A 15,808-nucleotide genomic window follows, 5' to 3' on the forward strand; every position below is an offset into this window, starting at 1 on the left:
TCTGTGGCGATGCCGGACTCTCCCTTTAATAGAAGGTGTTGGCAAAAGGATGTATTGTAATACTTAAAACAGCAATTCTGGAAAATCTCGCAACTTCAACTAATTCCCAGACCTACTTCTTGGGCATTACCTGCCTGGGTTTTATGGCTGTATTATTTAAAAAGTATCTATCTTGGCGTTTGTTTGCTTATCAGTTGGAGAAAAAAGTCTGGTGAGGAAAATCTGACTCTTTCAACACACTCCTGTTTCTGAAATGCTCCTTGTGCTGGTGAAATTAAAGAAATCTGACAGATGAATCTTTTAATTTTAAGTCCGGTACAGAGAAGGCATCTGGCTATATCAGAAACTGGGCTAAACAATTAAACTATGTTACTTATGTTGTCCATGGAGAGATCAGACTGAAAAAGAGAGTTCTGATCTCTCATTTTACTTGTAACACTACTCAACTGCACTAAGAAGAATTCGGCATGAGTACTACTTCAGCTGCACTATCTGGGTAAAGTAATTGTAGCAGCAACCATCACCATTAGAGGAGTTGTTGGAGGTGATATAATAACAATATTTAAGTGGCATCTGGACAGCTATGTGAATTAGGCAGGGAATGTGTAGTGGCAAAAGGTTTTAGTTTAGAAAAGCATCATGTGTCAGTGCAGTCCTGATGGACTTATTGCTATGCTGTACTATTCTTTAATAGCAACCCAAAAAAAATAGGAGCAGAAGGATCTGCTTTGCGTAAATGCTCTTTACATTTTTTCATCAAGAAAAGTCTAGTTATGATTTTTACTAGTGATTAAATTATAATGTCTGTGCTGTAATCCAGTGACTTCTAATTTGTATAGGATTACTCTTCCTCTGACGTAATGCAACAAAATCGGTGTTACACATCAGATTGTAGCATTATCATGACTATATTGTACAGTTCATAGATAAATTTATACTGCAAGTTGGAATGTTTTGTTTCCGTTAGAATTTTTATGAACAACTCCCCAGTCTTTTCCTGTTCTCCCCCCCCACCCCCACCCCACTTCCTTTCTCCTGCTTCACAGTTATGTCTGTTGCTCATTTACAACAGAACTGTAATAAAAGAATTGGACAATTTTGAGATTTTAAAAACCTATGTCAAGACACATGAAAGGAAAAGTTTTGGTGAGAGATGAGAAACAAACCAACCAGAAGTGGAGTGGTAAAAGCCTATCTTTAATGGCTGGCGACTATTGCTAGAGCAATCTCCAAGGTCATACATGTTTGCCTTGAGCTCTAAAAGCTGAAGAACAGTGCAATTCATTGTGTGATGACTCTACAGTAAGAAACAGCAGTTCTGCTCAGGTCAAACAGATGTAAATTGTAGTGCTGGAGTGGCCATGTATGAATCAAAAGCCTTAAGCTGATTTCAGTGCTTTGACATATAAAATAAAGTAGTTCAAACAATTATAGAAGCCATTCAGATGATAATCAACGCAGCACAATGTTATCAAATACACAGCTTTGTACTGAGCTAGAAGTATTTTGCATAGAAAATGCGATTCAGCTTCCTCTTCACAAAAGCCTAACATGATATTTAGTGATGAGAGATAGGAGGTAAGTAGTCTTGTTAGTCTAAGGGTTGAGTTGTCTCTAAGTGAATGTTTGTTGAGTGAAATTGAAAGTCATTAATGAAAAATAAGAGCTAATAATAACTGTTTATTAATGTAAGTGAAGTAGAGAATGAACGGAGATGCTGTTGTGCTTCAGTTGAGAAGAACTCCGTAACTTGAAAGCAGGAAATGAATGCACGCTTTATTGCCCTACTTCAAGGTTATAATATGACAAGGAACATGAATTAAAATAAAATAATTGTGCTGGGAAAAAAGTTCATGAAAAGAACCAGAGAGATTAAAAGTAAGGAATAAAACTTGAAAACAGAAAAGACTTTTTCTGATAACTTTAAAAGAACCTTTGGTCCTCTGAAATATTATACATTTGGTTATCTCCACAGGTCTATGCCTATGTTGCCCTCAATCCTATTCCTAAGAAACTAAGCATCTCTGGTCATTATTTCTTTTAATCTGTAATTTCTGCAGGGTTGGAGAAGAGAGGAAATGCCTTTTAATCTTAAATCTTACTAGCTCTTCATTGTAAGTTACAGTTAAATCCTTTCATGACATTGCTGACAGGAATAGTATTTGTTGCCCATTCCCAATTTCTTTCAACTGAATGGCTTGCTAGGTCATTTTAGTGGGGCAGTTGAGTCCACTGCACTCCTGGGTCTGGAATTGGATGTCAGCCAGAATCCGTAAGAGTCGTAGATTTCCTGCCCTAAACCTGTTGGCAATGTTGTCTGCATCTAATTCTTAAAAGAAAGAAAGAAAAAATGGTCTCACTTGTTTCATGAGAACAAGAAAAATGTTGAAAGAACAGAATGCAAGAAATATTCATCAGATAGGATCTGTAGAGGGAGCAATAAGTAAATGCTTCAGTTCACATTATTTGGCTATTGACTATTGCAATAATCCACTCAGTAAGAAATGAGCATAGTCATAAAGACAACTCCTGGACTGAGGCACGGCTCAGGGGCCTTTGACTGAACTGTTTAAAAACAAGTCCCAACTTTATAATCAAATTTAGGTCACATTTGCAGTATGCAGCATTGGACACCATTGATGAAAATCATTGAATAGGGGGTGGGTCCAGGCTAAGTTCTCTAGATAGGTTGACTAGCTTTTTCTAAAATGTAAAATCAAGATCTTTAAGTGTATTTCTTACCAGAAGTAGCAATTTTTTGATTTTGATTTGTTCTGAACTAATGTTAATCGTCTGCTTTAATCAACCTGGTTGCCGTTTCCAACTGTCAATCCCATTGCTCATCAGGTCTTTTTTAATTTAACTACTTGCCTCCATTTTTAAATAAACGCTCTTTTTCCTTTATTTATTTGAACTATTAAGGAGGAACAATTATCTGGAATTTTTGACTAAGATGATAGTGTTAAGCTTTGTGATTGTTTTTCCAAATCTTGCATAGCTTGTCATTGAATCCCTACAGTGTGGAAACAGGCCCTTCGGCCCAACAAGACCACGCCGACTCTCCAAAGCGCAGCCCACGGGGGCAGATCCATCCGCCTACCTCTTTGTCCCTTTAACCCACTTAATCTACAAGTCCCTGAACACAATGGGCAATTTAGCATGGCCAATCCTATGCATCTTTGGATTGTGGGAAGAAACTTAACAGTCACAGGGAGAATGCACAAATTCCACACAGACAGTCGCCCGACATTCGAACCTGGGTGCCTGGTGTTGTAAGGCAGTAGTGTTTAGCACTGAGCCACCGGTGTCATAAGAAGTGCATTCCTGCTGCCTCCTATTTTGTAGTAGAGTCCATTGAGATGCTGACATATTGTGCTGTTTTTTATAGCAAATTTCTATAATAGCTGTACATTGCTGTTTAATTTCTGACTGATGATTCTTTGTTCTCCCTTTGTGTAACAGTAATATCCAGGAAATGAGAAATCTACACAAAGAAACTTTCCTCAAGAAACACAACATAAAGTTAGGTTTCATGTCTGCATTTGTCAAAGCATCTAGTTTTGCACTGCAGAACCAGCCAGTGGTAAATGCTGGTAAGTAGAAACTAAGTATGAGACCAAGCTCTACTTGAGAAATTGTTTGTGTTTCGAGTCTACTTCTCTACCACCTAGAAGGCTAGGTCATTGAATATGTTCAAGGCTGAGTCAGTAGGTCAGTAAGGTAGTCTAGGATTATACGGGGGGGGGGGGGAATGTAGGAAAATTGAGTTACTGCTATAAATAAGCCATGATTTCAGTGGCAGAATAACCTCGAGAAGCCATGTGGCTACTTTCTATTCCTAATATTCAGATTTTAAGAGCACCATAGTGATGAAAAAAGACAAAGGGTCCACTTTTGGGAAGTAAATTAAAATTTGACCTTCAGTGATCCTTAGTGAGTGGAGTTTTAATGAGGATTTGGTCAATGAACATCCTTGTTTCCATATTTGTTTTACTGATGCTTGTTGGCTAAAAAACTATGCAACTATCTCGTCAAGTTCAGTGTGTACAATTGCTTTCTGATTTGCAACTATGTTTCAAACTAAAATAATCTCTTTGTCAGAAGTTTTAGTTTTGCAAATATGAAATAAATTATACTTCTGGTTTAAGTAAGTAAAGCTGCTGGGTTTTAGATGGGATAACAAGGTGTAGAGCTGGATAAATACAGCAGGTCAAGCACCATCAGAGAAGCAGGAAAGCTGATGTTTCAGGCCTAGACCCCCCTCCTGAAATGGGGGAGGGGAAGGGGTTTCTGAAATAAACAGTGGGGGGCAGGCGGGGAGAAGATGGATAGAGGAGAAGATAGGTGGAGAGACGACAAACAGGTCAAAGAGGCAGGGATGGAGCCAGTAAAGGTGAGTGTAGGTGGGAAGTTAGGGAGGGGATAGGTCTCTCCACGGAGGCAGACAGGTCAAGGGGGCAGGATGAGGCTAGTAGATAGGAGATGGGGGTGGAGCTTGAGGTGGGAAGATGGGATAGGTAGGAGGAAGGACAGGTATTAGGGAGGCAGGGACAAGCTTGGCTGGTTTTGGGATGCAGTAGAGGGAGGGGAGATTTTGAAGTTTGTGAAGTCCACATTGATACCATTGGGCTGTAGGGTTCCCAAGTAGAAAATGAGGTGCTGTTCCTGTAACCTTCGGGTGGCACTGTTGTGACACTGCAGGAGGCCCAGGATGGACGTGTCATCTGAGGATTGGGAGGGGTAGTTGAAATGGTTCGTGACTGGGAGGTGCAGTTGAGTGCAAACTGAGCATAGGTGTTGCGCAAAGTGGTCCCCAAGCCTCCGCTTGGTTTCCCTGATGTAAAGGAGGCCACAACGAGGACAGCGGTTGCAGTATACCACATTAGCAGATGTGCAGGTGAACATCTGCTTGATGTGGAAAGTCTTCTTGCGGCCTGGGATGGGGGTGAGGGGTGGAGCTGTAGGGGCAGGTGTAGCACTTCCTGTGGTTGTAGGGAAAAGTACCGGGTGTGATGGGGCTGGAGGGGACTGAGGAGCAGACAAAGGAGCCCAAGAGAGAGTGGTCCCTCTGGAAGGCAGATAAGGGTGGGGAGGGACAAATGTCTTTGGTGTTGGGGTTGGATTGCAGATGCTGAAGTATCGGAGGATGATGAGTTGGATCTGGAGGTTGGTGGGATGGTACTTGAGGATGAGGGGGATTCTGTTTTGGTTGTTATTGCGGGGAGGGGATGTGAGGGATGAATTGCGGGAAATGCGGGAGACAGGGTCGAGGGTGTTCTCAACCACTGGGTGGGGGGGGGGGGGGGTGGTGTTGTGGCCCTTGAAAAACGAGTACATCTGGGTTGTACAGGAGTGGAATGCCTCATCTGGCGGCGGCAAAGGAATTGGGAATAGGTGTTGGCATTTTTTGCAGGAAGCTGGGTGGGATTTCCATTCATGAATGTGAACACTGGACTTATCCTTGTTTCTAACACATCTTTGGTGAGACCACCATAAAATCATTTAATTGTTTGAACAAAAATATCCAATGTGATTCAACCTAGACTTTACAGGAGTATATTCTTGTCATTTCTTTTTACTTGCCTTTACATATAGTAAAATCATAATCTTATAATTTGTTTGTGAAGCAAAATAAACTGAGGGAATGATTCTTCTTTTAAAGTAAAATCAAAGTCTACTTTACTTTTTGCTTCATCCTCTTTATGCTAATTACTGTTCATAAGTGAGGGAGGTATAACATATTCCAGGCATTGTCTTAATACATAAATTAGAGGGTGAGTTAAAACTATTAAAAACTGCGTGACCATGCTTCCCCACCCCCCCATACTGACAAGTGACACATGGAACTTCTAAGATGTAAGACTAGAACAAAGGTGAAACAGCAAAAAATTGATTAAGATAGCAGGAGGACACTAGTCGCCTCTGCATCATGGACTTGCAATATTAAGATAATTTACTACACTGAAGTGGTTTCTTACTGCACAATGCTATGTTCGCAGCACTTGATCCTAGTGCAATGCCATTGTTTTATTTCTGACATTTGTCATTAATGCAGCTTATCAGTGGTTTAATTTATGTTTTCTGCCCAGTTATTGATGATACAACGAAAGAAGTGGTCTACCGTGATTATGTCGACATCAGCGTTGCTGTAGCAACACCAAAGGTCAGTATTGAGCAATGTTTATTGGGATCACTGACATCTTAAGTTTTCTTTGTCCTCTATGGGATGTGATCTTGACTGGCAAGGCCAGCAATTAGTACCTTGTCCCAAATTTCTCTTAGAGATGTTGATTTGGTTTCTTTAACCATCACAGCCTACGTGATGCAGGAACTCTGTTATGGTTTCCTTCAGTCAGGAGTTACAGGATTTTGACCAAGCACTGATGAAAATATATTTCTAAGGCTGAATGATTGTAACTTTGCCATGTGTCTAGTTGTCCATTTAGAGTTAGAGATCACAGGATTGGGTATGTGCTGTGAAAGAAATCGATGGAAGTTGTATGCAAAGTAATGGAAGGAAAAGAGTTTACGTTATTTTCCATGCCGAATAAACAAGTGGCTTTTAGACATTCAACATACTGCGTTATTTCAGTTTATATTCAAACTGAGAGCTCTGGGGTGCCAGTGATGCTAGCCCTCTGGTTATGGTGATCAGACATGTGATTGTTATATGAGAAATAATTGCCATGTTGTTTGAATTGTACATTTTTCATTTAGTTACATAGCAATTTAATAAATGCTCTGAGAGGTTGCCCATTAGGGGTTCCAAATCCTATTTTGGTGAAAATAAACAAAATGTAAGTACTGAGAGTTTGCCTCTTGTTTTTGAGTAAATGTTTGCACATCTATGGAATTATCACATCTATGGAATTATTTTAAAACACAAAACAATTTGAGTCAGTGATTTTAGTGTAGGATTATCTCTGGTGCAATAAAACTTATTGTCTGGGATGTAGAGAACTGAATGGAACCTGTGGGCAGCATGCAAATCTGGAGGGGATTTTATGTTCATGAGCTTTCTCTCGGGCAACCATATCTTCTAATAATTTCCAAGCATATTAAAACTAAGATGGACTGAGAATAACCATAGGTCTGTATACAGATGCCTTAATATCAAACAAAATTATGTAATTTGGTTCAGTTTAACTTCTTCAGATATTCTTGATTAATTTTTGTTCTTCTAAGTACAAATTAGCATAGGCGAGATGAGTCCAAACCATTTACTGGTTTAGTGAGATGTAGTTTCACAATGGACGAATAAATGCAAGCTAAGTTTGTGAAAGCTCTTGCCGCCTTCAATATTTTTTAAAGCTGGTCTTCCCTTTTCATAGTATTGTCCTTTAGCTTTATGTTGTCAGGTGATAGCATCATGATGTTAATTGTGAACTTTTGTTCATTAGCAGGTATGTTAAGATCCCTTTCAGAGATAAGGAACAATTTACCTATTTGCCTCATTTATTAATAAAAGTAGCTGAAAAAACACGTGACCTCATCTTTGTATCCAGCCTAGCTAAGTGTAGTCTGGGTTCATTTTAGCCTTTCAGCAAAACAAAATTTTCTTCTAATCCCATTAATATCTCTGATTTGCAAGAATGATATCAGAATGAGAAACTAGAAGTAATGTGCATAAGGCTGGGAACCTTTTCCCTAATATAATATTGAGGAGTGATCTATTGGAAATTGTCAAGATTATGACTTAGTTTTATGGGATAGAAATATGAAAATGTTCACATTTCAGGGGTATTCAAATCTAGAGATTATACATGTGTAGTCACTAATAGATTTTAATAAAGAATTCAATGAAAGCTTCTTTACTTAGAGTGATTGGAACATGAAACTTTGACCAGTGAAATAATTGAGGTACATACCAAAGATGCATTTAAGGGAAAATTAAACCATATCATGAAGGAGAAAAGAATAAAGGATACGCTGAGAGATGGCTTGTATAGAACCTAAAAACTGCCATGGATCAGTTGCACTGAATGCGTAGAGACCATTCTATGTAATTCTCACCTCTTGTGGTTTAAGCAATCTAGGACAGGGTAGTGTAGTGCAGATGAAATACTCAGCTTTATCAATGAAATACGCTACTACCAGAGCTGCTGCTGTTTGGAAGCTATGTTGATCTGAAGTCCCACCTGCTCTGTTTGTAAAATGTCAGAGTCCCGGTGCTGTTTAAAGGCCAAATAGGGGCTTTTTATTCAGTATCCTGGAGAACCAGCATCACTAAATCAAATTATTGACTCTCGTTGCATTTTTGCTTGTTGAACCTTGTTCACAGGTTTGCTGGTGCATTTAATTTCATTACTACACCCACCAAACATTTTTTAAAAATAAGTTGAGGCACTTGTAAGGTATCGTTAGGCTTTGAAAACTACTTTATCCTTTTTATCATTGCTCTCAATTTATATTAATATCCTGTGAAAAGGTATCCATTGGTTAAAATGGCTTAATTTATGCATTTGGATCATTTGTTCTTTTACATGTTAAAAGTACTAAATTATTAGAATTGTGTATTTGTCATTGTATATAATCCAAGTCTCCTGTTTGATTCATTTTGGCATGTTATATAAAAGCAAGGTGCTTAACTTTATTTCAACCTACAGGGCCTGGTAGTCCCCGTGATCCGAAATGTTGAAACAATGAACTATGCTGACATTGAGAAAGCAATCAATGACCTGGGAGAGAAGGTATTTGTTTCTCATGTTAATGTTAAGATGCTGGTTCCCTAATAGTCTAAATGACTTTTGATTTGTCCTGATTGTTCTACATTGCTGTTTGTTCACTAGAACTTGTGAAGCTTGTGCCCAAATTACTTTATGCAAATAGTGTTGAATTGATTTTTTTTGGGTTCCGGTGCCCGTATTTGTTGATTGGAGTAGACAGATCAAAGTCCTTTAATTCTGTGGGACCAAACTGCTTATCACACAAGGAATGCAGTCAGGATACATGAGATGATGCAGTTGGGCAGGACGACAAAACAAGGGAATATATGATGAATTGTACAACCCTGTGAAGCACTAAGTTTCAGAAGAACCTTAGTGTGCATTTCCGAGCCAAATTTTGTTAACACATCGGAACACAGCCCACTCTAAAGTTTCCTGGCACTGCTTATGGTAAGGTGCCAGTTTTGCAAGGCATCTGATTCACTGAAACCACCCAAGACAGGAAATGACAGATTTTCCATCGAGAGAACAAGGCCGAATGCCACCTTTTCTATAAAGGTCAGGAAGTGTTGGCTAGGAATTATACCGTACAGATGCGAGATGATGTAGGATGGAGAAGACATGCGGAGTGTCTCTCGATAATAAGAATGATTATGCCAGAGACATTAATTGAAGATTTACAACTAGCTGTGCCAGGGGAGATGAAAGAGCTATGAGAGGTAAGGTTAAGGATAATCCATGAAGATTCTACAGCTTTATACGAGCAAAAGAGCAGCTAGGGAGACCCCCTTAAAAATCATTGAGGTCGCCTGTGTGGAGCCCCAGGAGATGGGAGAGACATTAAACAAAAGTGGAGGCTAGCTCCTGCTGATAACACTTCATCCTCCTGGTCATTGTTGAAATGTAATGATATGCTTTGCGATCTGTTCTTTGAACATGCCACCACCTTCAGTGATCAATAGACTCAGTCTGTTTGTCTCTCCCTGTTTCTCGGTCTAGGCTTGCCACCTCACACTGGTCTTTTTGAAGGACTAGGGTAGGATTTAAGTTGCAGCTACATAACATGAGGAAAGATGTTGCACAGTTGAAGAACCTAATGCATTTATGTTGAATTTCTTGGTGCAGGCCCGTAAAAACGAGCTGGCCATAGAAGACATGGATGGAGGTACTTTCACAATCAGCAATGGAGGAGTGTTTGGTTCAATGTTTGGGACACCAATCATCAACCCGCCCCAGTCTGCCATTCTTGGCATGCATGGTATTTTTGAGAGACCAGTTGCAATCAAGGGCCAGGTGAGTGAAACTGTCAAGGACCGCAACTTCCCCTCCACAGTGGTTGAAAACTCCTTCGACCATATCTCTCGTGTTTCCCACAACTCATCCCTCACACCCCCTCTCTGCAATAACAACAAAGACAGAATTCCCCTCGCCCTCACATACCACCCCACCAACCTCCGGATCCAACACATCATCCTGCAACACCTGCAATCTGACCTCACCACCAAAGACAATTTTCCCTACCCACCCTCATCTACCTTCTAGAGGCACCACTCTCTCCATGACTACCTTGTCCGTTCCACACTTCCCACCACCCCCGGCACTTTTCCCTGCAACTGCAGGAAGTGCTACACCTTCCCATACATGTTCCCCCCTCACCCCCATCCCAGGCCCGAAGAAAACCTTCCACATTAAACAGATGTTTACCTGCACATTTGCTAATGTGGTATACTGTATCTGTTCCTGATGTGGCCGCCTCTTCATTGGGGAAACTAAACGGAGGCTTGGTGGCTGCTTTGCAGAACACCTGCGCTTGGTTTGTGACAAACGACTGCATACCTCAGTCGCGAACCACTTAAACTCCCACTTATTGAACGACTTACCCATCCTGGGCCTCTGTGGTGCCACAACAATGCCACCTGAAGGTTGCAAGAACAGCACCTCATATTTCACTTGGGAACTCTGCAGTGCAATGATGTCAATGTGGACTTCACAAATTTCAAAATCTCCCCACCCCCAACCGCATCCCAAAACCAGCCCAGCTCATCCCCGCCTCCTTAACCTGCCCGTCCTTTCTCCCACTTATCCCCTCCTCCCACCTCAACCCCAACCCCCACCTCCTACCTACCAGTGTCATCCCTGTCTCCCTGACCTGTCTGTCCTCACTTGATTGGCCAACCTACACTCATCTTTACTGGCTCCAACCCCGCATCCTTGACCTGTCCATCTCCTCTCTACCTACTTGCTCCTTTATCCATCTTCTTTCTGCCTCCCCCTCTGTATTTAATTCAGAATCCCCTTCCCCTCCCCCATTTCTGAAGAAGGGTCCAGACCCGAAGTGTCAGCTTTCCTGCTGCTCTGATGCTTGGCCTGTCATGTTCGTCCAGCTCTACACCTTGTTATCTGAGTGAAACATTGTTTTGTTTTGATTCCTATATTTCTTATTGTTCAGAAAACATTGAAACTGTTTATTCTTGTGACAGAATAGATGGCAACTTACCATCAAAGGCAAAACGTACATTTAGGATACTTCACTAATTCTTGCTGTAGATTTGTCTCATTTCCTTGTATCCTCAAGTTGTAGTTAGTGCCATCATTTTCTGACCCTCTTGAACTTCATATCTGCCAAGTCACCTAAGGAGAATTAATCAATACTCCAATCCAAGCTTGACTTGGTCCCCTCTTGAGTGACTTAATCTGTTTCCAGAAATTATACAAACAGGATACAAAACGAAGAGCATTTGTATAGAAGACCTGCAGGAAAGTAGCAGGTTGTGTAAATCTGATGAGTCTACTCAGTGGCGGAAATTCTTTTCGACTGTTGGTTTGGAATTGGGAGCTGATCTTCTTTCCACCTTTACCGTTGTTACACAAACAAACGCCAAAGCGTATTTCATGATGTTGAAATAAGGATTTTCACAACTTAACTCATTTTGGGTCTTGAAATTATAATTCAAACAAAACCAGTACATGCACAAGAAATGTGTTGTGTTTGACAACTGGCCTCCAAGTAGTGGCTTGGTTGTTAATCCAGCTATTGTTAAGAATTAAAATTGGTGTCAATAACTGCATTTGTTAAGACCTCCCACACATCCCTCCAACCAGGCCGGTTCTGTAATAATTTCTACATTTGCCATTTTAATAATATAATTAAATGTGGAGAGTTACATCCACAGAAGTCACAACTTTAAGCGACTTTGTTGCTGTGCATGAAGGGAGCTGACAGGCCTCTTAATAGTAAAACATTGCCTTCTCCTGGTGTAAGTGTTGTCCTGTATTGGTGCTGATAGCAACTGCAGAAGAATTATCTTGCAGTGAGAGTTTGTGACCAGTAAATCAGTTGCCATGTGCTGATAATGCACTTGTATCAGATGGGCCAGTGACTTCATTTATCAGTGCAAAGTCTTTGGCTGGATGAGTGCATTGCTGTATTTTGAAGGTGGGTTTTTGATAGCCGCATAGATTGACTTTACAGGTGCTCAAAGTTTCCATTTCAAGGTGTAGCTAGTATCCACTATCAGCCTGCCATACATGTTTCTCTTCTATTGCAGGTTGTGATTCGTCCAATGATGTATGTGGCCCTTACCTATGATCACCGTTTGATTGATGGCAGAGAAGCAGTGCTTTTCCTTCGAAAAATTAAAGCTGCAGTTGAAGACCCTCGTGTGCTGCTCCTTGACATTTAGACTCTAACAGTTATTTAAAGGAAAACATACTCAATATGCCACATACATTTTCACATATTAAATGTTTGTTAAACCTTTTTTGATGTTTAAAATTATAAATGAATGTTATATGGACAGATTGCAATTCTGTTGCAATGATTTATAATAGAAGGATATTGCATGTCAGGGTCCTCATCTATTTTTTGGAGTAACTTGATATACTAGCATGGCTAACTTCTCACTGGTCTTTTTGTTGGGGGAAGCAACTTTGAGACCCCTCCCTCTTGGTATTAAACAAACACAACTGGTAATTACACTGCAAGAAATTATGGTGGACTGGTGCAAGGGCTGGAAGTGTCCTATTGATATATTGTGTTTACTGATCTTGAGATTGTTGCGAAGGTGAGTCGTGAATCCTCTGACAGATGCTGTTCTTGATGAGAGAATGTTTCACAGTTGTGGAGCAGTGCTAAAATATTTTTCTTACCACCACTGAAGCAATTTTTAAATGTACTGTCTAAAAGGAGAATATATCAGCAATATTGCTCCCCATTCAGTTAAGTGCAGAGAGAGGTTAAACTCATTTTCCTTGTTCTGGAACGCCGAGCTGCAAAAATGTTACCATTTCTGCAGCAAAATTATCTAAATTCATAATCTGAGAATCCTTAATTTATTTTATATTCCTGTGACTCACCATGAGAGCTGATGCTGACAGGATTAACGTGTTCCTGGAATTTATTTCCGCAGTTTAAAATGCATGTTCTTTCGTAATCAAGGAGCCTCAGAACATATTTTGGATAACAAAGGTAGACAATTGGATTCTACATCTCAAACTATTGTGAAACTTTTGTATCCTAAAACCAATTTGGAGAGTTTTGTCCAATAAGGCAATCTGAATTAAATAAGTATTCCAGAATATGTGTAGAAGTGCACAGTTGCACTTGATATCATAAAGTCACGAGATGCCTGTAGACTTGGGTATAAATTTACGATATCAAAATGTTGTATTTCCACTTGCACTATACCTATTTAAATTTTTCTTATTGGTTCATCTTTGTGTAAGATTCATTACTATTTCATTCTTTTCACCCTCCATCACTCCTTTTTCTGAAATGCTTAGTTTAAATTGGGGACTTTAAAGCACTTGTGCATCAGAAACGTGAGATCCTCTTTGTCGCTGTGCTGTGCTGCATAATATTAGTCTCCAAGCATTGCAGCATGGGACCACATCACTACATTGAGAACAAAGCATTATGTTTCAAACCAAACCAGACAACTTCTGGCTTGAAATTACTTCCTGCCCTCAGAATTGAGCTAGCTTTACAGATGGATAAATACGCACAATTTTTTTGATCCCATACATTGCTGAGGTCTGCAGATAGTATTAGAATTAGTAAGAATGGCAAACTTAAATTAGCACATCAGGGTATTATTTAAATTAGCAGAACTTTGTACCTTTTACAGTGTTTTTGTCATGTAAGAAAATATTCCTGTACCCTTGAGTGAGTTGAGTCCTTTAGAAGTAATCATTAGCTGTGAAGTATTGCCTGACATGCAATACCCTCCTTTATGTAGATGGATTATAATTGTACAAATTGATAAATGGTTGATAGCTGGCTCTCTTATGAAAGTAAGGACAGCAATCTACTATTCTTCTGGAGAACATGGCAGTCAGGGATTTGCCAGTGTTGCACTGTGGTCATAAGTATACAATACATGTAAAGTTTGAAAATGAAAGGCTGATTGAGTGGAGTTGAGTTGTATTGTTTGGTGGGGGCGCTGGTGGAAGCAAAATGTAAAGTGCTGGGAATGAGGAAAGAGAGAGAAAGCATTAAGTTTTAATTTACAAGATACATGTGTCCTCTTTGTTACTGGGTGTTAACTAAAACAAAATGACCCAGTTGTCTTCCTTGCTGAGGACAAATACATATAATTGCTAATACTGTTCCCAGTTTCCCTCAAACTTGCACATAGTTGCCTAGCAGTGATACTAAGTATCAATATTACTTTCCTCAAATTGTGCAACTTCTAAATATCTGATGCTTGGTCATGGCCATGTTTTTACTTGTGGCACAATCTAATCTGTTGCGGTTCTGGCCATGGGAGATGATTAGATGTATGTATGCTTTTTATTTAAATTATCTGCACCGCAGTGCGGTCAGTGGGAGGAAAGAAGCCAACCCGAGAGTGATAAATAGATCCATTAACCAAAAAAGAGAACAAAGTCTTAGAGGGTTATTGAGAACTTGCTTCCATACAACCTCTAACTCTTGTCTGCCTGCTGGATGACTTGAGATAGCTTATACTTGATTGTACCATTTGATCCACTCCTAGTTGGTGCTTTGTCTGATGTGACTTTCATGACACTCGGGATGTTTAGTATTGCCATGTACCATTCAGTTATTGAAATTCCAAAGAGATTTACATTTATAACCGGGAATGAGGCAGTAAAGTTGGAATGATGCCAAGGAGAAATTGTTATGTAATAGTTAATTGAATACAAAAATAAATGTATCTAACTGTTCAGGTCCTCTCGTAACTGCTTCAGGGGCGTGGGAACAGCAAACTCTTCTGAATGGAAGATGGATGATCCTTTTGTCATTTCTGTTTTTTTTTAAACCCTTTTTTCGTTTTATTATGTAGAAGCTGCAGTCATGACGACCACAGTGACATACAGGCCAGTTTAAAAAGTGCCAAATTATCAGCCTGTGCAAGACGACGATGAGATTTGTTGCAGAAGCAGCAGCAGTGCTGAACAGTCCCAGGTTATTGTCACTGATATTCATTCTGCCACCTTAATTTTTCACCATGGCCATCTGGACATATATTCCATCAAGTATATTCACTTACCTCAAATGTTGATTTGAAAAGACCTTTCCACTGGGAGAAACGAATGACGGACTCTTTTCCCAGCATCCTGCACTTTAATAATTTTGAAACTGCTTGACTTTTACTCCATTAAACCATTCCTGCACTTGGCACTATTCCAAGTACTGTACAGTAATATCTAATGAAATGCTAAGAAATTTTCTTTTAATCAGAGAATTGTGGTAGCTAAATTTTAATCAGTCTAATCAATGGAGTAACTTGTGACAATCAGTTTGGTGTATCTCATTCCCATTTGCAATGCCCCAGTAAAACCCTGTACTCCTGTAATCTAAATAGTTTTTGCTTTATTTTATTTGGAGGATTAGGGTAACTGAATTTTAAGGAGCCTAATCAACTCGAGGTCATGCTGATCATTTGGCTCATCACATCACATCAGAAAGCTCCGGTAGAGCTCCACAAAAAAATGCCTTCTACACAATTGTCCAGTTATATTGGATGAGTATGGTATTGGGCAAAGATTTGGTCTGGTACACTAGATTTACACACAAGTCCTTCAGCAGAATACTTCTCATATTATGGTGCTGAAGCTTGATTTCTACATGTTTGTGTTGCACATTGCCAAAATCAGAATACATTGTGTTTGTGAACCAG

At 39.8% G+C, this 15,808-nt stretch overlaps 1 protein-coding gene across 1 annotated transcript in view; it reads left to right on the forward strand.

The window, feature by feature from the left end:
* Positions 1-15,484, forward strand: part of dlst (dihydrolipoamide S-succinyltransferase) — a 56,419-nt gene extending 40,935 nt beyond the window's left edge. Inside the window, exons 11-15 of the mRNA XM_048537703.2 lie at positions 3,463-3,593; positions 6,090-6,163; positions 8,607-8,690; positions 9,792-9,959; positions 12,215-15,484. Coding sequence (XP_048393660.2) covers positions 3,463-3,593; positions 6,090-6,163; positions 8,607-8,690; positions 9,792-9,959; positions 12,215-12,349 — 592 coding nt within the window. The 3' untranslated portion in view covers positions 12,350-15,484. The remainder of the gene's footprint in view (positions 1-3,462; positions 3,594-6,089; positions 6,164-8,606; positions 8,691-9,791; positions 9,960-12,214) is intronic.
* Positions 15,485-15,808: the final 324 nt, after the last annotated feature.

Source organism: Stegostoma tigrinum, chromosome 10, assembly GCF_030684315.1.
Source record: "Stegostoma tigrinum isolate sSteTig4 chromosome 10, sSteTig4.hap1, whole genome shotgun sequence".
NCBI classification, from domain to species: Eukaryota; Metazoa; Chordata; class Chondrichthyes; order Orectolobiformes; family Stegostomatidae; genus Stegostoma; species Stegostoma tigrinum.